Raw genomic sequence first — 24,947 nt, 5'->3', positions numbered from 1 at the left:
CGTCACTCCCTCGCGCTCGCTCGGCAGTGTTGTTGAGTGTGGTGAGTGTTGGTGAGTGAGTGTGGTGAGTGTGGTGAGTGTTGGTGAGCGTTGGTGAGTGTTGGTGAGTGAGTGTTTGTGAGTGTGGTGATCGTGGTGAGCGTTGTAAGGGTGGGTGAGCGGTGTGTGTGTGTGTTGTGTGTGTGTGCTGTGTGAGTGTGCTGTGTGAGTGCTCTGTGTGTGTGTGGTGTGTGTGTTCGGTGTGTGTGTGCTGTGTGTGTGTTCTGTGTGTGTGTGCTGTGTGTGCTGTGTGTGTGTGTGGTGTGTGTGTGTGCTGTGTGTGTGGTGTGTGTGTGCTGTGTGTGTGTGTGCTATACGCTGAACTTTTTTCGCACCGTACGTAGCCAAACGTGCTAATCGGAGGTGCAGTGTTGAGTCTATGGGTAGTGTTGAGTCTATGGGTAGTGTTGAGTCTATGGGTAGTGTTGAGTCTATGGGTTAGTGTTGAGTCTATGGGTTAGTGTTGAGTCTATGGGGCAGTGTTGAGTCTATGGGTAGTGTTGAGTCTATGGGTAGTGTTGAGTCTATGTGTAGTGTTGAGTCTATGGGTTAGTGTTGAGTCTATGGGGCAGTGTTGAGTCTATGGGCAGTGTTGAGTCTATGGGCAGTGTTGAGTCTATGGGGCAGTGTTGAGTCTATGGGGCAGTGTTGAGTCTATGGGCAGTGTTGAGTCTATGGGTAGTGTTGAGTCTATGGGCAGTGTTGAGTCTATGGGCAGTGTTGAGTCTATGGGCAGTGTTGAGTCTATGAGCAGTGTTGAGTCTATGTGCAGTGTTGAGTCTATGGGTTAGTGTTGAGTCTATGGGTAGTGTTGAGTCTATGGGCAGTGTTGAGTCTATGGGCAGTGTTGAGTCTATGAGCAGTGTTGAGTCTATGTGCAGTGTTGAGTCTATGGGTTAGTGTTGAGTCTATGTGCAGTGTTGAGTCTACGGGTAGTGTTGAGTCTATGGGGCAGTGTTGAGTCTATGGGCAGTTTTGAGTCTATGGGCAGTGTGTATGCTGGACTTCTTTCGCACCGTACGTTAGTGAGTGAGTGAGTGGGCCGAGGGCTTAATTGCCTACACGGCCGTCACCTCACCCATGAATCTCCCGCTCCGGCTTCTCATCCTCCTCTTGTCCACCACCACCTCCTCCTCCATCTCCTGCACAACCTCCACCACCTCCACCAACGCCTGCAACATCACCTCGTCCACCAACGGTCGAGGTGAGAATCTCAGCACGTGTTCATCTCTTCACTCACCTGTTCACTCACCTGTTCACTCACCTGTTCACTCACAAAGGCTCATTCCTAACAGCGTGCTTCAGCCGCACCGAACCTCACAAAAAATTAACCCGTAAAAACAAAGTTTTTCACTATAAATCCTTTATGTGCGTGTTCAATGGGCCACAACCCAGCCCACATTGGTCTTTGAAACGGGCGGCTAGAGTCCTCTCGTCCTCTGGCTTGAGATGGCTGCCACCTATGGGTCAGATGATTGCCTGCCACCATTAAGCAATTTGTAATTAAATATAATTTATTTTCCCCTAAAAAGTGTAAAATTTTGGGAAAAAATTTTCACGAAAATAAATTGTCACGCACAACGAGTCTGTGTGCAAAATGTCAGCTCGATTGGATCACGGGAAGTGGGTTAAAAAACGACCGAAAGATTTGCACGGTCGTAAGCAAGCAAGCACGCAAGCAAGCAAGCGAACTTAATATAAAGGATTAAAAAAAATAACCAGTAAAAAACAAGTTTTTCACTCTAAATACTTTATATGCGTGGCGGCTAGAGTCCTCTCGTCCTCTGGCTTGAGATGGCTGCCACCTATGGGTCAGATGATTGCCTGCCAGCATTAAGCAATTGGTAATTAAATATTTTTAAAAAATTCCCTAAACAGTGTAAAATTTTGGAAATCTTTTTTTCACGAAAATAAATTGTCACGCACAACGAGTCTGTGTGCAAAAATGTCAGCTCGATTGGATCACGGGAAGTGGGTTAAAAAACGACCGAAAGATTTGCACGGTCGTAAGCGCAAGCAAGCAAGCAAGTGAACTTAATATAAAGGATTTTAAAATAATATCCAGGTGCCTACCTTGGCTCCTCCCACCCTCAACCAGTATATATACAAATACTGTGTTCTTGTAATTTCTCTCACTTGATACAGCCATCGTGCTGTGACTTCCACCTGAAGACGGAGGCTTGTGTTGCCTCCGAAACGTCGTGATTTTTTTTATTTAACTTTTATTAATTGTAACTTTTTTACCGACGTGACTTTAATAAAATAAATGTTATTTTATTTTTCTACCCACGTGACTTTACCGAAAAAACCAAAGAGTATGGATTCCTGCAGTCACGAAAGCTTCAAATCAAGATTGATTTACTTTGTTAGACCGGATGTGCCTGACTTTTCACGAAGTTCTCTTATCACGTTTACGATGCTGGGTGGATGGATGGGATGGCGAGGCGGGGTTGGATGCTGTGTGCTATGCATGGTAAAACACATTCCTGCGGAGGGAGCTGGTAGGAACGTTGGGTTGCTCGGTCAATGGCCTGCAGGGTCAACGGCGGCGTGGTGTATTCCGCAAATATGCCCGACTGTGAGGGCGGGCACAAGCCGGCGTGAGTAGGTTAAACGTTGAGTTTTATAAGGGCACCACGGGGTGACCAGCCCCTCCCCACCCAGCCCCACCCCTCCCACCCCCACCCAGCCCCTCCCCACCCTCCCCACCCAGCCCCTCCCCACCCAGCCCCTCCCCACCCCCCACCCAACCCCAACCCCCACCCAGCCCCTCTCCACCCTCCCCTCCCCACCCTCCCCACCCAGCCCCTCCCCACCCCCCACCCAGCCCCAACCCCCACCCAGCCCCTCTCCACCCTCCCCTCCCCACCCAGCCCCTCTCCACCCTCCCCTCCCCACCCTCCCCACCCAGCCCCTCCCCACCCTCCTCACGAAAGCTTAAAATCCAGATTGACCCAAAGAATACGAATCGGGATTGACCCCTAATCAGGTCACGGTGCCACGTGCCCGCGTGTCGTTTAAAGTCACCGGCGCGCGCGCCCCCAAGTCAACACTCCAACCCGGCTCGTACGGGCCGGTACATCGGAGGCTTTTGCACGGACGCATCTATTGGCCGTGCTTAGGGCTGCGTTGAACCCAACGTTTGGTCTTCACGGACGGACATTTGGGTGGACGTTTTACGTTTCCGCCCGTTTACAATCGCGGAAACGCTGTAACTACGTTGGGGGGGAGGGGGGGGGGTTTGCGTGGGAAATAATTAAAAAAACCCGCGTCCAGAACACACACAGAGACATACAGAGACACAGAGAGACACGGGGATATGGATTAGATGATGGACACGCACAGACAGAGAGACACACAGAGACGCGGATACAAAGAGACACGGAGAGAGACACGGAGATGGAGACACGGACAGATGGACATGTACGGATACGAAGGCACGGGTAGACACAAAGATCCCCCGTGTAGCCTTAACAGACTGTAGGGGCAACTGCTGTTAGCGAGTAGCACCTATGAAGGCCGGCACGGCACACGAGGGGGTGGGTGGCCAGCACCACGCCCGACCGCCTTTGTCTCCCCAGTGGCGATGTTTACACACCGCACCAGGTACTCATTTAAGGCTGAGTCGACCTAGTGGCGATGTTTACACACCGCACCAGGTAATCATTGCAGGCACACACACACACACGCGCGCGTAATATATTTTTGAAATGTTTATTTTTATTTATTCTCAGAAAATGTTCAACCCCCTTTTCGTGCGGACTCGATGTGACCACGCGAATGTTTTGTGGTGGCTTAGGGGGGAGGGGAGGGCAGGGACGACTTCCCTTGTTTCTGTTCCAAACGATGACTCATGAATTGCGTGTTGAGGTTTCGCTTCGGTTTCTTGTTAAACCTCTCAGAGTGGTTCTCTCTGCCTGCTGCCGCAGCTACAACCCACTCACACCCTTCTTCCTGTACTTGTGGACGTGTGTGTGAGTGCGTGTGCGCGTGTGTGGGTTGGTTGGCCAACGTTATCGATAAAAAAGCCAAATTTGGCTGAACATAATTTTGCAGAACTCTATTTAAAGTAAGAAATTGTTTTTCATGGACCGATTACACATCACGTGGGTTTTTCCAGGTGAAATATTTTTCCGAAATTAAAATAACTTTTTATTTTTTTTACTCATTGATTCCTCCCTAACCGCCCATGCTGAAGACTCGGTTCTACCCAGGCTCTGACTCTTTCTGTCTCGCCCATCATCATCGCCACTGTGTTCAGCCAGCAACAACACACGCACCAACTCGACTCACTGACTCAACCACTGACTCACCACACCGAGTACATAGAGGATTGCAGAACTTGGGGGAAAATGCAGCACCAGCTCACCACGCAGCTGCTGCTGCTGCTGCTGATGATGCTGCTGCTTCTGCTGCTGCTGCTGATGCAGCTGATGCTGTTGATGCTGCTGCTGATGCTGCTGCTGATGCTGCTGATGCTGCTGCTGATGCTGCTGATGCTGATGCTGCTGATGCTGCTGATGCTGATGCTGCTGATGCAGCTGATGCTGTTGATGCTGCTGCTGATGCTGCTGCTGATGCTGCTGATGCTGCTGATGCAGCTGATGCTGTTGATGCTGCTGCTGATGCTGTTGATGCTGCTGCTGATGCTGTTGATGCTGATGCTGCTGATGCTGCTGATGCTGCTTGCTGCTGATACTGCTGCTGCTGATACTGCTGCTGCTGATGCTGCTGCTGCTGATGCTGTTGATGCTGTTGATGCTGCTGCTGCTGAAGCTGCTGCTGATGCTGCTGCTGCTGATGCTGCTGCTGCTGATGCTGCTGCTGATGCTGATGCTGCTGATGCTGCTGCTGATGTTGCTGCTGCTCGTGTCTGTGGTTCCTCATCAGGCGTCGTAGTGACGAGATGTTAACTACCTCGCCCTGTGGCCGTGGGTTCGATCCCGACACCGATGCCTGCTGTATATTTGGAGTTTGCGTGTTCTCCCCGTGGTCGCGTGGATTTTTTTTTTTTCCCGGAGTTCACCGGTTTTTCCCTACTCCACATTTAGAATCAACATGCATTTAAGAGTGTTTCGCTGCGATACATTTCCACACGATGATAAGCAACAGCTCACCGCGCTAACGTTTGTGGCCAGGTCGCTTCTGAAAAAGAGCTGCATAGCCCTGTGGGCCTTGCCTGGTAGAATAAAAAAATATTGTTTTGGAAGTTTATATAATTACAGGACTTGCCCCAACAGGCCTGTGTGTGTTTGCGCATGCTACTCGGAGGAGACCTTTAATTTTTTTGGCGATACGTTTTGTTTCGATTTAAAGCTTTCGTGACTGCAGGGATTCATCTTCTTGGTTCTTTCGGTAAAGTCACGTAGAAGGGAAATAATAAAATAATAAAAATAAAACATGATAAAATTTCGATTTAAAGCTTTCGTGACTGCAGGGATTCACCTTCTTGGTTCTTTCGGTAAAGTCACGTAGAAGGGAAATAATAAAATAATAAAAATAAAACATAATAAAATAATTCTCACGACGTTTCGGCCACAACGCAAGCAGCCGTCCTCGGGTGAAGAACAGGTCTGTCGGGGAGACAGCGTCAAACGCTGTCTCCCCGACAGACCTGGTTATTTTATTACTTCCCTTCTACGTGACTTTACCGAAAGAACCAAGAAGGTGGATACGTTTTGTGTCGTTGCAGAAATGAAGCCCTTGCCAAGGCCACAAAACGTGACCTTGACTGGACGGAATTTCTTCTTCAAGCTCAAGTGGCAAGCTCCTGCCGACTGCGAGAACTGCACCTACGAGGCGCGGTGGCAACAGTAAGATTCCACCTCCACGGCGCCTCGCCAAAGACGAAGGCTGTTCGGCTTCGGTTCGGTTCCGCGCTGCCGGTTTACCCGATGAATGGCGAGAGAGCAAACGCTGTCACCGGTCAGGGTTTGCCGCGCGTACGCAAACGCGTGCGGTGGGGAGAAAACGAGTGCGGGTGCTTCCACCTCTCGCAAAGACGTCTTGGCGGGCGTGGAAGTGGGTCATCAGTTTGCCCTCCCGTAGTGGGGAGAGACCCTTCTGCTGACATGGATGGCAGATACGGTCAACCCTTGTTAAATCGACGCATATTGGTTCATCTGGCTTTTGTCGAATTATTCAATATTCCTAAATTATGTACAATCAGTGGTAATCCCCCAGTGCCTCCTGCCCCAATTAAAAAAAAAAATTCCAAACTTTTCACACAAAGATCCCCCGTGTAGCCTTAACAGACTGTAGGGGCAAGTGCTGTTAGCGAGCACCTATGAAGGCCGGAACGGTACACGAGGGGGTGGGTGGCCAGCACCACGCCCGACCGCCTTTGTCTCCCCAGTGGCGATGTTTACACGCCGCACCAGGTACTCATTTAAGGCTGAGTCGACCTCGGGGAGGCCCAGGACCGGTTCGGATAATCGTCACTGGTGTTGGCCGTGAGCGGTGAATCGAACCCGGGTCGCCAGGTTCATAGCGCGGTGTAGCGCTAACCGCTACACACTACACACCGTACGCATTGACACACACACAATCACACCTAGCCCGCATCAGTTCAATCCAAAACTTTGGATTTGTCCCGCTGACTTAAGCTTCTTTTTACGACCACTTGATGTCGGCGTAGATGACATTTCCCAGAGGGCTGGCTAGCACACAGTGCACACGTAGGGTAAAGTCCAAAACCACGCGCACCGCCGCCAGCCGGAGCCCATTGTTTTGGTCGTGACGTGCGCCGTCGTTCCTCGTGCGTGCCCAAATCGGACCCTCCGGTACGGCGAATTCGGCTCGTGGCGAATTGCTCGTGCACCGTTGCTACGCCGACAGCGCCCAAATTCCGAATGACCAAATTGCCGAAATGACGATTGCACGTCAAAGGCTTAATTCGCTCCGCTAGCATCGAAAGTTATCCCTTTTTCACCCGGAAAACGTACTTTAAAAATATTTAAACAATAGATATGAATACATAAAGATGCTAACGGCATTAGAAACACATAATATTAAAAGAAACGTGGTTAATCGGTGCATTAATTAATATTTACTGTGCCTACAAAAGCCCGTTGTTAACAGGGAAATGGTCGGTAAACAAACACATTGGGCTCTATGGAGGTACCACACTACTATACACTACACTATACACTACACTATACACTACACTATACACTACACTATACACTACACTATACACTACACTATACACTACACTACTATACACTACACTACTATACACTACACTATGCACTACACTACTATACACTACACTATACACTACACTATACACTACACTACTATACACTACACTATACACTACACTATACACTACACTATACACTACACTACTATACACTACACCACTGTACACTACACTATACACTACACTATACACTACACTACTATACACTACACTACTATACACTACACTACTATACACTACACTATACACTACACTATACACTACACTACTATACACTACACTACTATACACTACACTATACACTACACTATACACTACACTACTATACACTACACTACTATACACTACACTACTATACACTACACTACTATACACTACACTACTATACACTACACTATACGCTACAATATACACTACACTATACACTACACTATACACTACTCTACTATACACTACACTACTATGCACTACACTATACACTACACTATACACTACACTACTATACACAACTATACACTACTCGATACACTACACTACTATACACTACACTATAAACTACACTACTATACACTACACTATACACTACACTATACTCTACACTACACAACTATACACTACACTACTATACACTACACTATACACTACAATATACTCTACACTACACTACTATACACTACACTACTATACACTACTATACTATACACTACACTATACACTACACTACTATACACTACACTATACACTACACTACTATACACTACACTACTATACACTACACTACTATACACTACACTATACACTACAATATACACTACACTATACACTACACTATACACTACACTATACACTACTCTACTATACACTACACTACTATACACTACACTATACACTACATTATACACTACACTACTATACACAACTATACACTACACTATACACTACACTATACTCTACACTAAACTACTATACACTACTATACACTACACTATACACTACACTACTATACACTACACTATACTCTACACTACACTACTATACACTACACTATACACTACACTACTATACACTACACTATACTCTACACTACACTACTATACACTACACTATACACTACACTATACACTACACTATACTCTACACTACACTACTATACACTACTATACACTACACTATACACTACACTACTATACACTACACTATACTCTACACTACACTACTATACACTACACTATACACTACACTATACACTACACTATACTCTACACTACACTACTATACACTACTATACACTACACTATACACTACACTACGATACACTACACTATACTCTACACTACACTACTATACACTACACTATACACTACACTACTATACACTACACTATACTCTACACTACACTACTATACACTACACTATACTCTACACTACACTACTATACACTACACTATACACTACACTATACACTACACTACACTACTCTACACTACTATACACTACACTATACTCTACACTACTATACACTACACTACTATACACTACACTATACTCTACACTACACTACTATACACTACACTATACACTACACTATACTCTACACTACACTACTATACACTACACTATACTCTACACCAGAGGTGTGGACTCGAGTCATGTGACTTGGACTCGAGTCAGACTCGAGTCATGAATTTGATGACTTCAGACTCGACTTGGACTTGCATAACAATGACTTTGTCCCACCTCTGCTCTACACTACTATACACTACTATACACTACACTATACACTACACTATACTCTACACTACTATACACTACTATACACTACACTATACACTACACTACTATACACTACACTATACACTACACTGAAACTGCCGTTTTGCGTTACCGTCCACAGCTACGGCTCGAACTGTTGTAACACGGAGGACTGCAGTCCCGGTAACGTCGCCGGTGCAACAAGCTGCAACCTGTCCATCTCCCAGGACATGCTGGTGGACAAGATCATCGTTGATGTGCGCACCACGTCCACCCAGCTCGACAGCTCTTCCGCGTGGGTGCAAATACGTTGCCTGCCTAGGAACGTCGGTGAGTTAAACCTCGATTTAAAGCTTTCGTGACTGCAGGGATTCATCTTCTTGGTTCTTTCGGTAAAGTCGTCACGTAGAAGGGAAGTAATAAAATAAAAAAATAGAACATAATCAAATTTCGATTTAAAGCTTTCGTGACTGCAGGGATTCATCTTCTTGGTTCTTTCGGTAAAGTCGTCACGTAGAAGGGAAGTAATAAAATAAAAAAATAAAACATAATAAAATAATTCTCACAACGTTTCGGCCACAACGCAAGCAGCCATCCTCAGGTGAAGACCAGGTCTGTCGGGGACAGCTGCTTGCGTTGTGGCCGAAACGTCGTGAGAATTATTTTATTATGTTTTATTTTTATTATTTTATTACTTCCCTTCTACGTGACTTTACCGAAAGAACCAAGAAGATGAGTTAAACCTCGCGGCGACGTGACGATCTAGGCGCGTAGGGTCCCGATGCGCCATGGATAAGGCTTTGGGGGCAGGCCTGCGTCTTGAGGCGATCCGGCCGTAAGGTAATGCCGCCCCTCGATACGGATTAACGCGCCAGTTATTCACGCTTCGTTCGGCTCAGTATTGGACCGCGTTTTTCATCATCTCCCCCATCGGTCCTCCCCTCCCTCCCTCCCTCCCTTCCTTTTTTTCCTTTCCTTTCGATCATGGGCGCCATAGTAGCTAGGAGATGTGAACTACCTCGCCTGTTATAAAGGAGGTCGTAGGTTCAATCTCGACCCTGACGCCTGCTGTATATTTTGAGTTTGCGTCTCTCTCTCTGTCTCGCCATCATCTTCAAGGTGGCTAGGAGATGTTAACGACCTCGCCTGGTGTACAGGAGGTCGTGGGTTCGTATCCCGACGCTGACGCCTGCTGCTGTATATTTGGAGTTTGCGTGTCTCCCTCTCTCTCTCTCATCATCATCACGGTGGCTAGGAGATGTTAACTACCTCTTCTCCCCCCCCCCATCCCTCTCCTCCCCCCCACCCCTCCCCCCCCCACCCCTCCCCTCCTGCCACCAGTCGAGCTAGATGCTCCACGCGTGACCCTGTTCAAGGAGGGCGACAGTCTGCGTCTGGCCATCACTCCTCCCGAGTTGAGGCACCTGGACGGGGAGAATGTGGTCCTTGACACTTACAAGGCTGTCATCACCGCCGCCGGGGAGCAAAACCACAACGTGAGTCGTCGTCATGGTTATCGTCGTCATCGTGATTATCATCGTCATGGTTATCATCGTCGTCATGGTTATCATCGTCGTCGTCGTCGACGTGATTATCATCGTTGTCGTGATTATCATCGTCGTCGTCGTCATCGTCATGATTAATTTTGGAGCTTTCGTGACTGCAGGAATTATTCATTGGTTCTTTCGGTAAAGTCACGTATAAAGATAAAATAATAAATTAAATAATAGCATACGACGTTTCGATTGCAACACAAGCAATCATCATTATACCTGATGATGATTGCTTGTGTTGCAATCGAAACGTCGTATGCTATTATTTAATTTATTATTTTATCTTTCTACGTGACTTTACCGAAAGAACCAAAGAATCGTCATGATTCTTCTTGGTTCTTTCGGTAAAGTCACGTAGAAGGGAAGTAATAAAATAATAAAAATAAAACATAATAAATAATTCTCACGATGTTTCGGCCACAACGCAAGCAGCCGTCCTCAGGTCCGTCGAGGCGACCAAGAAGATGAATCCCTGCAGTCACGAAAGCTTTAAATCGAAATTTTGGTCTGCGAGTGTTTTGCAAGCCGAGCAAAATTTGTAACTAAATATTTCACAGGTGTTGTCCATCATATCCACTTGTAGATATTATGGGCTCGGCGGGCCGTCACCATCTCGCGCGGGCACAAAAGTGACGATCCAACCGTGCGCGCGGACACTAAACTAAACTACGAAGCTCTTCTATTCTTGGTTCTTTCGGGTAAAGTCACGTAGAAGGGAAATAATAAAATTATAAAAATAAAACGTAATAAGATAAAATTCTCACGGCGTTTCGGCCGCAACGCAAGCAGCCGTCCTCAGGTGAAGAACAGGGCTGTCGGAAAGACAGCGTCCTAATGAACACCGCCAGGCTTGGCAGCGTATATTTAAGCTGGGTGGGAGGAGGAGAGCGCCTTGACAAAGGAGTTTACATATCAACAGAATAATTTAGGACGCTGTCTTTCCGACAGCTCTGTTCTGAATTGGTATTATTGTTTTATTTTTATTATTTTATCACTTCCCCTCCACGCGACTTTACCGAAAGAACCAAGAACATGGATCCCCGCAGTCACGAAAGCTTCAAATCGAAATTCATACCCTCAGTACCAATCATGATTATGATTCCGTTTACACAGAATCAGAACTTCGATTTGAAGCTTTCATGACTGCGAGGATTCATGTTCTTGGTTCTTTCGGTGGAGTCGCGTGGAGGGGAAGTGATAAAATAATAAAAATACAACAACAATACAAATTCACGACGTTTCGGCCACAACGCAAGCAGCCGTCCTCAGGTGAAGAACAGGTCTGTCGGGGAGACAGCGTCTGAATGAAACACCACCAGGCTTGGCAGCATATATTTAATCTGGGTTAGAGGGGGAAGAGCACCCGGCACGCCAGTGGCTCCGGGGGGAGCATCTCTTCGCCCGCCCCGACGGGTGGCGAGGAGGTGACCCGGGAACCCGATGGGAGTGTGCTGCCCGGGCTTGGGACGGAGCCCAGTGAGACCCTGGCTCCACATGGGGCTTGGGTCTGAGCCCAGTGAGACCCTGGCTCCACATGGGGCTTGGGACGGAGCCCAGTGGGACCCTGGCTCCACATGGGGCTTGGGACGGAGCCCAGTGGGACCCTGGCTCCACATGGGGCTTGGGACCGAGCCCAGTGAGACCCTGGCTCCACATGGGGCTTGGGACCGAGCACAGTGGGACCCTGGCTCCACATGGGGCTTGGGACCGAGCTCAGTGGGACCCTGGCTCCACATGGGGCTTGGGACCGAGCTCAGTGGGACCCTGGCTCCACATGGGGCTTGGGACCGAGCTCAGTGGGACCCTGGCTCCACATGGGGCTTGGGACCGAGCTCAGTGGGACCCTGGCTCCACATGGGGCTTGGGACCGAGCTCAGTGGGACCCTGGCTCCACATGGGGCTTGGGACCGAGCTCAGTGGGACCCTGGCTCCACATGGGGCTTGGGACCGAGCTCAGTGGGACCCTGGCTCCACATGGGGCTTGGGACCGAGCTCAGTGGGACCCTGGCTCCACATGGGGCTTGGGACCGAGCTCAGTGAGACCCTGGCTCCACATGGGGCTTGGGACCGAGCCCAGTGGGACCCTGGCTCCACATGGGGCTTGGGACCGAGCCCAGTGAGACCCTGGCTCCACATGGGGCTTGGGACCGAGCCCAGTGAGACCCTGGCTCCACATGGGGCTTGGGACCGAGCTCAGTGGGACCCTGGCTCCACATGGGGCTTGGGACCGAGCCCATTGAGACCCTGGCTCCACATGGGGCTTGGGACCGAGCTCAGTGGGACCCTGGCTCCACAGATGGGGGGGGGGGCGGCGAAGGTGGCAGAGGAGACCTGCGCCGACGTGACAATCGACTCTGATGCTGGGGCATCAGAGTTGGACCCGGTGAGCGGAGCCAGCAACGTCGACCCAGGAGGGCCGAAGGGGGAGGCCGGGGCGATGGTTTCCGTCGCCCTCAGCTGGGCGCGCACGCTCGAAAGACTCCGTAACTTCCTGAAGTGGTCGTTTTGAATGACGCAAGGTCCGGGCGCAAGACACTTTTCCCCGACATGGAGGGCTTTTATTTCGATGTAAAGCTTTCGTGACTGCGGGGATTCATCTTCTTGGTTCTTTCGGTAAAGTCACGTAGAAGGGAAGTAATAAAATAATAAAAAATATCGACAGACCTGTTCTTCACCCGAGGATGGCTGCTTGCGTTGTGGCCGAAACGTCGTGAGAATTACTTTATGTTTTATTTGTATTATTTTATTACTTCCATTCTACGTGACTTTACCGAAAGAACCAAGAAGAGGGAGGGCTTTCATGAAGGCGGCCCCGGCTGGCGGTCCAGGACCCGCACAAAGCACGGGTTCAAACCGCCAGGAGATTTACCGGCTGAAAGCGATGATGGGAAAGGTTAAGAAACAACCGACCCCCTCCCCGTAGCGCTGACGGCGTCATCGCCATCACCACCGCCACTTGGCGGTGGCGAGGCCGCGCGGACTGGCCGATGCGTGGCTCCGAGGAGAGCACGCTTGAGGGGTTGACTGTGGAGGGTGGCGCGCGTAACGACGCGGTGCGGCGCGCGTGCCGGTGGTTTGTTTTCCTGCTCGCATGTTGGAAATGACTCAAGCGCAATCGCTGCTGGAGGAATAAAGTTGTCTTAAAAGTCAAAATCTCTCTCGCTCTCTCTTTCTCTCGCTCTCTCGCTCGCTCGCTCCATCTCTCTCGCTCTCTCTTTCTCTCGCTCTATCTCTCGCTCACTCTCTCTTTCTCTTGCTCGCTCGCTCTCTCTCTCGCTCTCTCGCTCGCTCGCTCTCTCGCTCGCTCCCTCTCTCTCGCTCTCTCTTTCTCTCGCTCGCTCTCTCACTCGCTCTCCCTCTCGCTCGCTCTCTCGCTCGCTCTCTCTCTCGCTCGCTCTCTCTCTCGCTCGCTCTCTCTCTCACACTCGCTCTCTCGCTCGCTCTCTCTCTCGCTCGCTCTCTCTCTCGCTCGCTCTCTCTCTCTCGCTCGCTCTCTCTCTCACACTCGCTCTCTGGCTCTCTGCACTTTCAGGAGGAAGTGGAATTCCAAGGGAGCGAGTTTACGTTCCCCGTGAACGGCAGCATATTCTGGACGCTGAGCAAGCCGAGGCTGTGCGTGAGGGTGCATGCGGTGGTCACCATCGGGTCGTGGGAGAAGGAGACAGGGAGATCCACGGAGGAGTGCGTGCAGTTCAGCCGGGAAGGTGGGGACGAGCGACGTGCTGATGTCCTTGAAACAATCTCTCATAGCTTTCGATTTAAAGCTTTCGTCACTGCAGGGATTCGTATTCTTGGTTCTTTCGGTAAAGTCACGTAGAAGGGAAATAATAAAATAATAAAAATAAAACATGATAAAATTCTCTACGACGTTTTGATTGCAACACAAGCAATCATCATTTATTATGTTTCGATTTAAAGCTTTCGTGACTGCAGGGATACATATTATTGGTTCTTTCGGTAAAGTCACGTAGAAGGGAAATAATAAAATAATACAAATTGTGTTGCGGTCGAAATGTCGTGAGAATTTTTATTGTTTTATTATTTCCCTTCTACGTGACTTTACCGAAAGAACCAAGAATATTATCTCATAGCTGTCAACCCATCACGGTTTACCCCGTATTCTTGCCCAGGGGAATAGAGTGTTCAGGTCCCTGCGGCTTACAGCCGTTTCAATACGGGCACACATTTTTATTTTGTCCATGTGTTTGTGTTTCTCACCTTGTGATGGTGACTTTGTAGGATGAACGTTGAGATGTATAAAGGGGCACGGGGCGACCAATTCGGTCTGAGTTGGTCTGTAATAAGGTAGGGGGCACTGATCAGGGGTTGACAGGTTTGTAGTGGTGAGTGTATTAGTGGTGAGTGTCGTAGTGGTGAGTGTCGTAGTGGTGAGTGTAGTGGTGAGTGTACTAGTGGTGAGTGTCGTAGTGGTGAGTGTAGTGGTGAGTGTACTAGTGGTGAGTGTCGTAGTGGTGAGTGTACTAGTGGTGAGTGTACTAGTGGTGAGTGTAGTAGTGGTGAGTGTAGTAGTGGTGAGTGTACTAGTGGTGAGTGTACTAGTGGTGAGTGTACTAGTGGTGAGTGTCGTAGTGGTGAGTGTATTAGTGGTGAGTGTATTAGTGGTGAGTGTACTAGTGGTGAGTGTAGTAGTGGTGAGTGTACTAGTGGTGAGTGTCGTAGTGGTAAGTGTACTAGTGGTGAGTGTATTAGTGTCGTGGTGAGTGTACTAGTGATGAGTGTACCAGTGGTGAGTGTATTAGTGGTGAGTGTAGTAGTGGTGATTGTATTAGTGTCGTGGTGAGTGTACTAGTGGTGAGTGTCGTAGTGGTGAGTGTACCAGTGGTGAGTGTAGTAGTGATGAGTGTAGTAGTGGTGATTGTATTAGTGTCGTGGTGAGTGTACTAGTGATGAGTGTACCAGTGGTGAGTGTATTAGTGGTGAGTGTAGTAGTGGTGATTGTATTAGTGTCGTGGTGAGTGTACTAGTGGTGAGTGTCGTAGTGGTGAGTGTACTAGTGGTGAGTGTCGTAGTGGTAAGTGTACTAGTGGTGAGTGTATTAGTGTCGTGGTGAGTGTACTAGTGATGAGTGTACCAGTGGTGAGTGTATTAGTGGTGAGTGTAGTAGTGGTGATTGTATTAGTGTCGTGGTGAGTGTACTAGTGATGAGTGTAGTAGTGGTGAGTGTACCAGTGGTGAGTGTAGTAGTGATGAGTGTAGTAGTGGTGATTGTATTAGTGTCGTGGTGAGTGTACTAGTGGTGAGTGTCGTAGTGGTGAGTGTACTAGTGGTGAGTGTACTAGTGGTGATTGTATTAGTGTAGTGGTGAGTGTACTAGTGGTGAGTGTACTAGTGGTGAGTGTACTAGTGGTGAGTGTACTAGTGGTGAGTGTACTAGTGGTGATTGTATTAGTGTAGTGGTGATTGTATTAGTGTAGTGGTGAGTGTACTAGTGGTGAGTGTAGTAGTGGTGAGTGTACTAGTGGTGAGTGTACTAGTGGTGAGTGTACTAGTGGTGAGTGTACTAGTGGTGAGTGTACTAGTGGTGAGTGTACTAGTGGTGAGTGTATTAGTGTAGTGGTGATTTATTAGTGTAGTGGTGAGTGTACTAGTGGTGAGTGTACTAGTGGTGAGTGTACTAGTGGTGAGTGTACTAGTGGTGAGTGAGTGTACTAGTGGTGAGTGAGTGTACTAGTGGTGAGTGAGTGTACTAGTGGTGAGTGAGTGTACTAGTGGTGAGTGAGTGTACTAGTGGTGAGTGTACTAGTGGTGAGTGTACTAGTGGTGAGTGTGGTGGTGAGTGTACTAGTGGTGAGTGTAGTGGTGAGTGTACTAGTGGTGAGTGTACTAGTGGTGAGTGTACTAGTGGTGAGTGTACTAGTGGTGAGTGTACTAGTGGTGAGTGTACTAGTGGTGAGTGTACTAGTGGTGAGTGTACTAGTGGTGAGTGTACTAGTGGTGAGTGTGGTGGTGAGTGTACTAGTGGTGAGTGTACTAGTGGTGAGTGTGGTGGTGAGTGTACTAGTGGTGAGTGTACTAGTGGTGAGTGTAGTGGTGGTGAGTGTACTAGTGGTGAGTGTACTAGTGGTGAGTGTACTAGTGGTGAGTGTAGTAGTGGTGAGTGTAGTAGTGGTGAGTGTAGTGGGGTGAGTGTAGTGGTGAGTGTAGTGGTGGTGAGTGTACTAGTGGTGAGTGTACTAGTGGTGAGTGTACTAGTGGTGAGTGTACTAGTGGTGAGTGTACTAGTGGTGAGTGTACTAGTGGTGAGTGTACTAGTGGTGAGTGTACTAGTGGTGAGTGAGTGTACTAGTGGTGAGTGAGTGTACTAGTGGTGAGTGAGTGTACTAGTGGTGAGTGAGTGTACTAGTGGTGAGTGAGTGTACTAGTGGTGAGTGTACTAGTGGTGAGTGTGGTGGTGAGTGTACTAGTGGTGAGTGTACTAGTGGTGAGTGAGTGTGCTAGTGGTGAGTGTACTAGTGGTGAGTGAGTGTACTAGTAGTGAGTGTACTAGTGGTGAGTGTAGTAGTGGTGTGTAGTAGTGGTGATTGTATTAGTGTCGTGGTGAGTGTACTAGTGATGAGTGTAGTAGTGGTGAGTGTACTAGTGGTGAGTGTGCTAGTGGTGAGTGTACTAGTGGTGAGTGTGCTAGTGGTGAGTGTACTAGTGGTGAGTGTACTAGTGGTGAGTGTAGTAGTGATGAGTGTAGTAGTGGTGAGTGTAGTAGTGGTGATTGTATTAGTGTCGTGGTGAGTGTACTAGTGATGAGTGTAGTAGTGGTGAGTGTAGTAGTGGTGAGTGTAGTAGTGATGAGTGTAGTAGTGGTGATTGTATTAGTGTCGTGGTGAGTGTACTAGTGGTGAGTGTCGTAGTGGTGAGTGTACTAGTGGTGAGTGTACTAGTGGTGATTGTATTAGTGTAGTGGTGAGTGTACTAGTGGTGAGCGTACTAGTGGTGAGTGTACTAGTGGTGATTGTATTAGTGTAGTGGTGATTGTATTAGTGTAGTGGTGAGTGTACTAGTGGTGAGTGTACTAGTGGTGAGTGTACTAGTGGTGAGTGTACTAGTGGTGAGTGTACTAGTGGTGAGTGTACTAGTGGTGAGTGTACTAGTGGTGAGTGTACTAGTGGTGAGTGTATTAGTGTAGTGGTGATTTATTAGTGTAGTGGTGAGTGTACTAGTGGTGAGTGTACTAGTGGTGAGTGTACTAGTGGTGAGTGAGTGTACTAGTGGTGAGTGAGTGTACTAGTGGTGAGTGAGTGTACTAGTGGTGAGTGAGTGTACTAGTGGTGAGTGAGTGTACTAGTGGTGAGTGAGTGTACTAGTGGTGAGTGAGTGTACTAGTGGTGAGTGAGTGTACTAGTGGTGAGTGTACTAGTGGTGAGTGTACTAGTGGTGAGTGTGGTGGTGAGTGTACTAGTGGTGAGTGTACTAGTGGTGAGTGTAGTGGTGAGTGTACTAGTGGTGAGTGTACTAGTGGTGAGTGTACTAGTGGTGAGTGTGGTGGTGAGTGTACTAGTGGTGAGTGTACTAGTGGTGAGTGTACTAGTGGTGAGTGTACTAGTGGTGAGTGTACTGGTGGTGAGTGTGGTGGTGAGTGTACTAGTGGTGAGTGTGGTGGTGAGTGTACTAGTGGTGAGTGTACTAGTGGTGAGTGTAGTGGTGGTGAGTGTACTAGTGGTGAGTGTACTAGTGGTGAGTGTACTAGTGGTGAGTGTAGTAGTGGTGAGTGTAGTAGTGGTGAGTGTAGTGGTGGTGAGTGTACTAGTGGTGAGTGTAGTGGTGGTGAGTGTACTAGTGGTGAGTGTACTAGTGGTGAGTGTACTAGTGGTGAGTGTAGTGGTGGTGAGTGTACTAGTGGTGAGTGTACTAGTGGTGAGTGTACTAGTGGTGAGTGTACTAGTGGTGAGTGTACTAGTGGTGAGTGAGTGTACTAGTGGTGAGTGAGTGTACTAGTGGTGAGTGAGTGTACTAGTGGTGAGTGAGTGTACTAGTGGTGAGTGAGTGTACTAGTGGTGAGTGAGTGTACTAGTGGTGAGTGAGTGTACTAGTGGTGAGTGTACTAGTGGTGAGTGTACTAGTGGTGAGTGTGGTGGTGAGTGTACTAGTGGTGAGTGTACTAGTGGTGAGTGAGTGTGCTAGTGGTGAGTGTACTAGTGGTGAGTGTACTAGTGGTGAGTGTAGTAGTGGTGTGTAGTAGTGGTGATTGTATTAGTGTCGTGGTGAGTGTACTAGTGATGAGTGTAGTAGTGGTGAGTGTACTAGTGGTGAGTGTGCTAGTGGTGAGTGTACTAGTGGTGAGTGTACTAGTGGTGAGTGTAGTAGTGATGAGTGTAGTAGTGGTGAGTGTAGTAGTGGTGATTGTATTAGTGTCGTGGTGAGTGTACTAGTGATGAGTGTAGTAGTGGTGAGTGTAGTAGTGGTGAGTGTAGTAGTGGTGAGTGTAGTAGTGATGAGTGTAGTAGTGGTGAGTGTAGTAGTGGGGATTGTATTAGTGTCGTGGTGAGTGTACCAGTGGTGAGTGTAGTAGTGATGAGTGTAGTAGTGGTGAGTGTAGTAGTGGTGAGTGTAGTAGTGGGGATTGTATTAGTGTCGTGGTGAGTGTACTAGTGATGAGTGTAGTAGTGGTGAGTGTACCAGTGGTGAGTGTAGTAGTGATGAGTGTAGTAGTGGTGAGTGTACCAGTGGTGAGTGTACTAGTGATGAGTGTAGTAGTGGTGAGTGTACCAGTGGTGAGTGTAGTAGTGATGAGTGTAGTAGTGGTGATTGTATTAGTGTAGTGGTGAGTGTACCAGTGGTGAGTGTAGTAGTGATGAGTGTAGTAGTGGTGAGTGTATTAGTGTCGTGGTGAGTGTAGTAGTGGTGATTGTCTATTTATCTGTGTCTCTCCCTTGTGATGGTGACTCTGTAGGATGAACGTTGAGATTTCTAAGGGGCACGGGGGTGACCGATACGGTCTGCATTGACCTGTAATAATGTAGCCAGTGATAAGTGGTTGACAGGTTTGCAATCTCTCTAACTTGTGCCGGCCTTCACAGGTGCCACCCGCCACTAACAGCACTTGCCAAAACGGTCCGTTAAGGGGCTACGCAGTTGAGCGAGAGTCACATTCTCGTCTGTTTTGTGTCTCCGCGCAGAGCTGAACACGCTTCTGCTGGTGCAGCTGCTGCTGCTGTTGATCTTCATTATGCTGGTGACGGCCGTTGGCTACTACTTCACAATGCAGTACTTACACGTCGCCAATGACCGCCTGCCCTTCGTGCTGGTGAGAGCGTCGGCACTGCCACCGATGTCGTCGTCGCCAGTGACGGAACCTCACAATCTGCGGTGACCTCTACCCAGGGGCGGTTTCTTCATTAGGGCGATTGGGCGACGCACCACCAATGTCATTCAACCACAGAGTTACGCTAGCCGTCACTGTGCCTCTGGATATAGTCCAATCAGCGTCATGTCACGTTCTGTGGAGTACCGCCTCTTTTTGGGCGATTTCACTCTGGCTGAGAATCGCCCCGAGTGTTCCCATAGACTTACATTCAAAGATGTTTTTTTTCGAACGGCGGGCGCTGCAATGCATTCTCTGTGGCTTCCGGGAGGGCTCGCACTAACGTGCTTACGTCATCATACGTAAGCACGTTTCAGTCAACAATATTATTTGTCGCCACCTAGTGGAATCTTTAATAAAATAAACTGAGTGGATTGTAATAATAGTGAGTATAGAAACAAACAAGATGTATTGTAAGAGTCACTTTATTTTTAATTAATATTAAAGAAGTGAAGTTGCCTTTACATGCTTAAGCTGTTAATTTATCCATTGCATGGGTGGACCTTATCCTTATCAATAATCCAGACATTTGCCCCCCGAGAGATTTTGCAGGAGCCGCCACTGCCTCTACCTTATCACAGACCAATTGAGACCGTATCGGTCACCCCCGTGCCCCTTGTGAATCTCAACGTTCATCCTGCAATCTCACCGTCACAAGGGAGAAACACAAACAAGTCGACACAAAAAAATGTGTTTTGCCCGAATTGAAACAGCTGTACACCGCGTGTAGCCGAAAACTCAATTTGCCCTGGACAAGAATCGGGGGTAAAAAAAAACCGCGATGGGTTGACAGCATTGGGACTGGGACTAAACAAATCGGCGTCCCGTCAGTTTTATTAAACGCGCTGGCACCAACAAAATAATTGGGGCTGTTGGAGGCGGCTAAGATGTCGCGACGTGATGACGATGACGACGACGACGGCGGGGGGGTGATGTTGTCGTGCAATATCGTTTGTGGGGGGGGTGTGGGGGTGTGGGGGGGGGTCCCCGTTTGGGCCGGGGGACAAAGTGAAAACAAGGAATGGGGTCGCCAGCCAGGAAGAATATTTGGGGCTACCGAATATATGAAGCAAGTGAGAGGGTAATTGGGCAATGAAGCGTACACACACTTATAGATGGAATGAAATATTTTTATCTGAAAAAAAATTATCTTTACTCTGATCACATCTGCAATTTGGCCACACAGACTTGCAATACGTTTCTCTAATCGTAATGTTCAGTTGAGTTAAATGTAAAATTCCTAATTAAGTAATATATTGTAAAAAAAATAATTATTTGTTGACTTTTTTCATTGCCGTATCTATCGCATTTAGAATTTTTCACGCGGCCTGTTGCAAACGTTGTGTTTTTAGTTTCGCAGTTTTTTTGTTGTTGATGAAACCCCATTGAAGAGCTTCTTAGCTCACAGGGCAATTCTAAATAAACTGTTCAAACTGTTCAGAACCGGGCCCACCGGCTCTCGGAATGGGCCGGCCCAGTGGACATTTGCCCAACGCACTGCTACCAGATGGTCGTAGTCCGAGCCTGGCCATCACCGCCACCGCCAAAAGGCCCCGTAGATTTGTGTCGAGGGTGCGGAGTCTCATGCCCAAGGGCCTGGAGGCTCATCGAGAGAGAGAGGGCCACAGGCTTGTACAGAGACTCACAGGGATGCAGAGATCCATAGACACCCATGGACTCGCACACAGACCCATAGACTCGTACAGAGACTCATAGACTCGCACAGAAACCCGTAGACCTGCACAGGGACCCATAGACTCACCCAGAGACCCATCGACTCATACCGAGCCTCTTGGGCTCGTACAAAGACTCATAGACTCGCATAGATACCCATATGCTCGTACGGAGACCTATGGACTCGTACAGAGAGCAATAGACTCACACACAGACCCATAGAATCACACAGAAACCCATAGACTTGCACACAGACCCATAGAATCACACAGAAACCCATAGACTCACATAGACCCATAGACTCGCACAAAAAAACCAAAGACTCGCACATAGACTCGTATAAAAACCCATAGACCCGTACAGAGAACCAGACTCGTACAGAGGCCAATATATTCACGCAGAAACCCATAGACTCACACGCAGGTCCATAGACTCGTACAGAGACTCACTCACATGCAGACCCATAGATTCACACAGAGACCCATAAACTCACACACAGATCCATAGACTCGTACAGAGACCCATAGACTCACACAGAAACCCATAGACTCACACGCAGACCCATAGACTCGTACAGAGACTCGTAGACTTGGCCACCCACCCCGTCGTGTGCCGTGGCGACCTTCACAGGTGCTACTCGCCAACAGCACTTGACCCAACGCTCCGTTGAAGGCTACGCGTGGGGGCGGGGATCTTTGTCTGCGTTCCCTTCTCAGGCCGACCTCCTGCCGGACGAGGGCAGCGACAAACACCCGGCGCCGGAATCCCACCACGGGCCCCCGGCGGCCCGGCCCTGCCACGAGCCCGACTCGCACCCCGTCTCCGTCGTGGCGGTCGTCGACTGCCCCCGCAGCGGCTACGACCGCGTCGCGATCCGCGCCGTGGCCCACGACGGCTCGCCCTCCGAGGGGTTCCCTGCGCAGCGGCGTCGCCGCCCTCCTACTCCTCCGGCGGTAGCGACGGAAGGGCGGGAGAGATGGTGGCAGGAGGAGGTGGACGACGAGGTGGACGAGGAGGAGAGACTCCCGGCGAGCCAGGCCCCGTCGTTGGACGAGGTCCCGCTCGGAGGCTTCGGCGCCGGCGCCACACTCGTCGCGGACGCCGAAGGGCACCGGCTGGCGGACGCCGCTTACTCGGGCGTCGCCATGCCGCTGTTGGAGGTCGCGGGGGGTGGCGGCAGCAGCAGCAGCAGCGGCAACAGCGAGCGCCTCTACAGGGGGAGCGACGCGGACGCTGATGACGACGACGACTGCCCCGGCGTCTCGCTCATGAGCCGGCTGGCGGCGCCCGGCGACTACGGCATCGACGCCGGGTGGCTGCTGGGGGAGGCGGCGGCGGGCGGCGAGTGGCAGCCCGTGGCGCTGCAGCTGAGCGACATCTCGTCGCTCTTCGCTCCCGCGTGAAAGGCGGCGTGAAAGGCGGCGGGCGCGGCGGGGAAAACTGCTCGCCTGCGATTTGTACTGGACGAGGATGATGGGGTGGGTGGTGGTTGGGGGGGGTAGGGGGGGGGAGATTTGCACTTTTAGGGGGGCTCGCTTTGGCACCGCCCCCTCTTCTCGGCTGTTCTGCTGCTGCGGCCGAGTGATGGGGCCCCCCTCCCGCCACCCCCCCGCCCCCTCCCTTTACCCCCCCGCCCCCCCCCCCACCTCGCCCACCAGTGGCAGCTGTCCCTACGCAGGCCTGGCCTGCTAAACGGTTAGAGGGCTTCGTTTGGCCGTCGTCCCCCGCAAGTCGGATAACAACTGCCAGCAACGCGAGTGGGTCACACGAGGAAAAATGGATAGTATCATCGTCGTCGTCGTCATCATCGTCGTCGTCATCGTCATCATCGTCGTCGTCGTCATCGTCATCATCGTCGTCGTCATTGTCATCATCGTCGTCGTCATTGTCATCATCGTCGTCGTCATTGTCATCATCGTCGTCATCATCGTCATCGTCATCATCGTCATCATCATCGTCATCGTCATCATCGTCGTCGTCATCATCATCGTCAGCCACGGTCAATCCGCTGTTGGACGAAGGCATCCCTACGTGACTTTACCGAGAAAAAAAACCTAAGAGTACAAATCCTTTGCAGTCACGAAAGCTTCAAGTCTAAAAGTGTGAAGAGTTACGGTTGTTTTACCGCACCTCGCCCACGCCGGCCCCTTCGCGTTCCAGGCTGCGAGGGAAGCGTCGACGCCGGGAGCATAGAAGCGCGCTGCGGCACAGTACAACGATGTGATTTTACCCCGCGCTACCCCCTCTTCCACGCAGGAGCCACTGGGCCACGACGACTCAAGTTGTGCAAGTGGCCGGGTCGCCTCTATGCAGGCTCCTCAAGCCGCCCATCAAGCAAGAGGTCGCAAACGGGTTTTGATTCCTTACCCGTACCTGGCCGCACCAGGGTCGCAAACGGGTACCCGATACCCGGCTACCCGTACCCGGCCGTACCCGTACCCTACCCGTACCCAGCCGCGGTACGGGTAGGGTACGGGTATCGGGTACCCGATTGCGACCTCTGGGATGAAGCCACGTTGCAGGCGCGGGTGGGTTGATTCTAGGAACTTGAATTGTGAGAAGAGACAAGACGTTGGGAAATGAGTGACAATCACGGTGACTCACCAGTGACTCACGGCCTACCCGTACCCATACTCGGCCGCACCAGGGTCGCAAACGGCTACCCGTACCCGGCCGGGTACAGGTAGCCGGGTATCGGGTAGGGTACGGGTATCGGGTACCCGGTTGCGACCTCTGCCCGTCAAGTTTCTGAGCCCTTGCCACGAACTCGGGGGGGGGGAGATTGGGTCGGAGTTTGACACTTTATTGACGCCGGTGAGAACTGGGAAGCGATCATCCCGGGACGATGCCGTTGGCAACAAATGTTTATTTATTGAGCGCCTTCGCCGCGGCGGCGGAGGCGGCGGCTGTGTTTTGCATTTCGTACAAATAAAGCACGGGCTACTTGGGGCTTTCTGGCGGATACGATTCTGTGCGAGTCTCGTGATGTCGACAGCTCGCATCAAAGCGTTCATACCCTGAGGTATGAATGGTTTGGTGTGAGGGAGTTGGGGGTGAGGGGGGTGAGGGGGGGTGTCGTTTGCTCGTCAGTACGGGAATTACATTGAGAGACGGAGCACGTGGGAGAGAGACAGAGAGATACAGGGATACACAGACATACAGAGACACAGAAAGACAGAGACAGAAAGACATACGAGAGAGACAGGGATACACAGACATACAGAGACACAGAGAGATACACAGAGACAGATACAGAGAGAAATACAGAGAGACACAGAAAGACAGAAACACAGAGACAGAAAGACACGGATGAACAGAGACATACAGAGACATACAGAGATAGACACACAGAGACAGAAAGACACAGAGACAGAGAGAGACAGGAAGACGGGGATACACAGAGACAGAG

At 49.8% G+C, this 24,947-nt stretch overlaps 1 protein-coding gene across 2 annotated transcripts; it reads left to right on the top strand.

The window, feature by feature from the left end:
* On the top strand, window positions 1-24,487 carry LOC133350161 (uncharacterized). Of its 2 annotated transcripts, XM_061564251.1 has the most exons (7): window positions 1-1,243; window positions 5,732-5,852; window positions 9,138-9,325; window positions 10,337-10,491; window positions 14,081-14,252; window positions 19,680-19,807; window positions 22,255-24,487. In XM_061564251.1, exons 1-7 carry the CDS (start codon window positions 1,120-1,122, stop codon window positions 22,939-22,941), a joined length of 1,575 nt encoding a protein of 524 aa, XP_061420235.1. In that variant the 5' UTR covers window positions 1-1,119; the 3' UTR covers window positions 22,942-24,487. The 2 variants fall into 2 exon arrangements, with proteins under 2 accessions (XP_061420235.1, XP_061420317.1); XM_061564333.1 differs by lacking the exon at window positions 19,680-19,807 and having other exon boundaries at window positions 22,255-22,915.
* Window positions 24,488-24,947: the final 460 nt, after the last annotated feature.

Source organism: Lethenteron reissneri, chromosome 1 (assembly GCF_015708825.2).
Source record: "Lethenteron reissneri isolate LAM-NWPU_2019-01 chromosome 1, ASM1570882v1, whole genome shotgun sequence".
Classification (NCBI taxonomy): domain Eukaryota; kingdom Metazoa; phylum Chordata; class Hyperoartia; order Petromyzontiformes; family Petromyzontidae; genus Lethenteron; species Lethenteron reissneri.
This window is presented reverse-complemented; position numbering and strand designations above follow the sequence as displayed.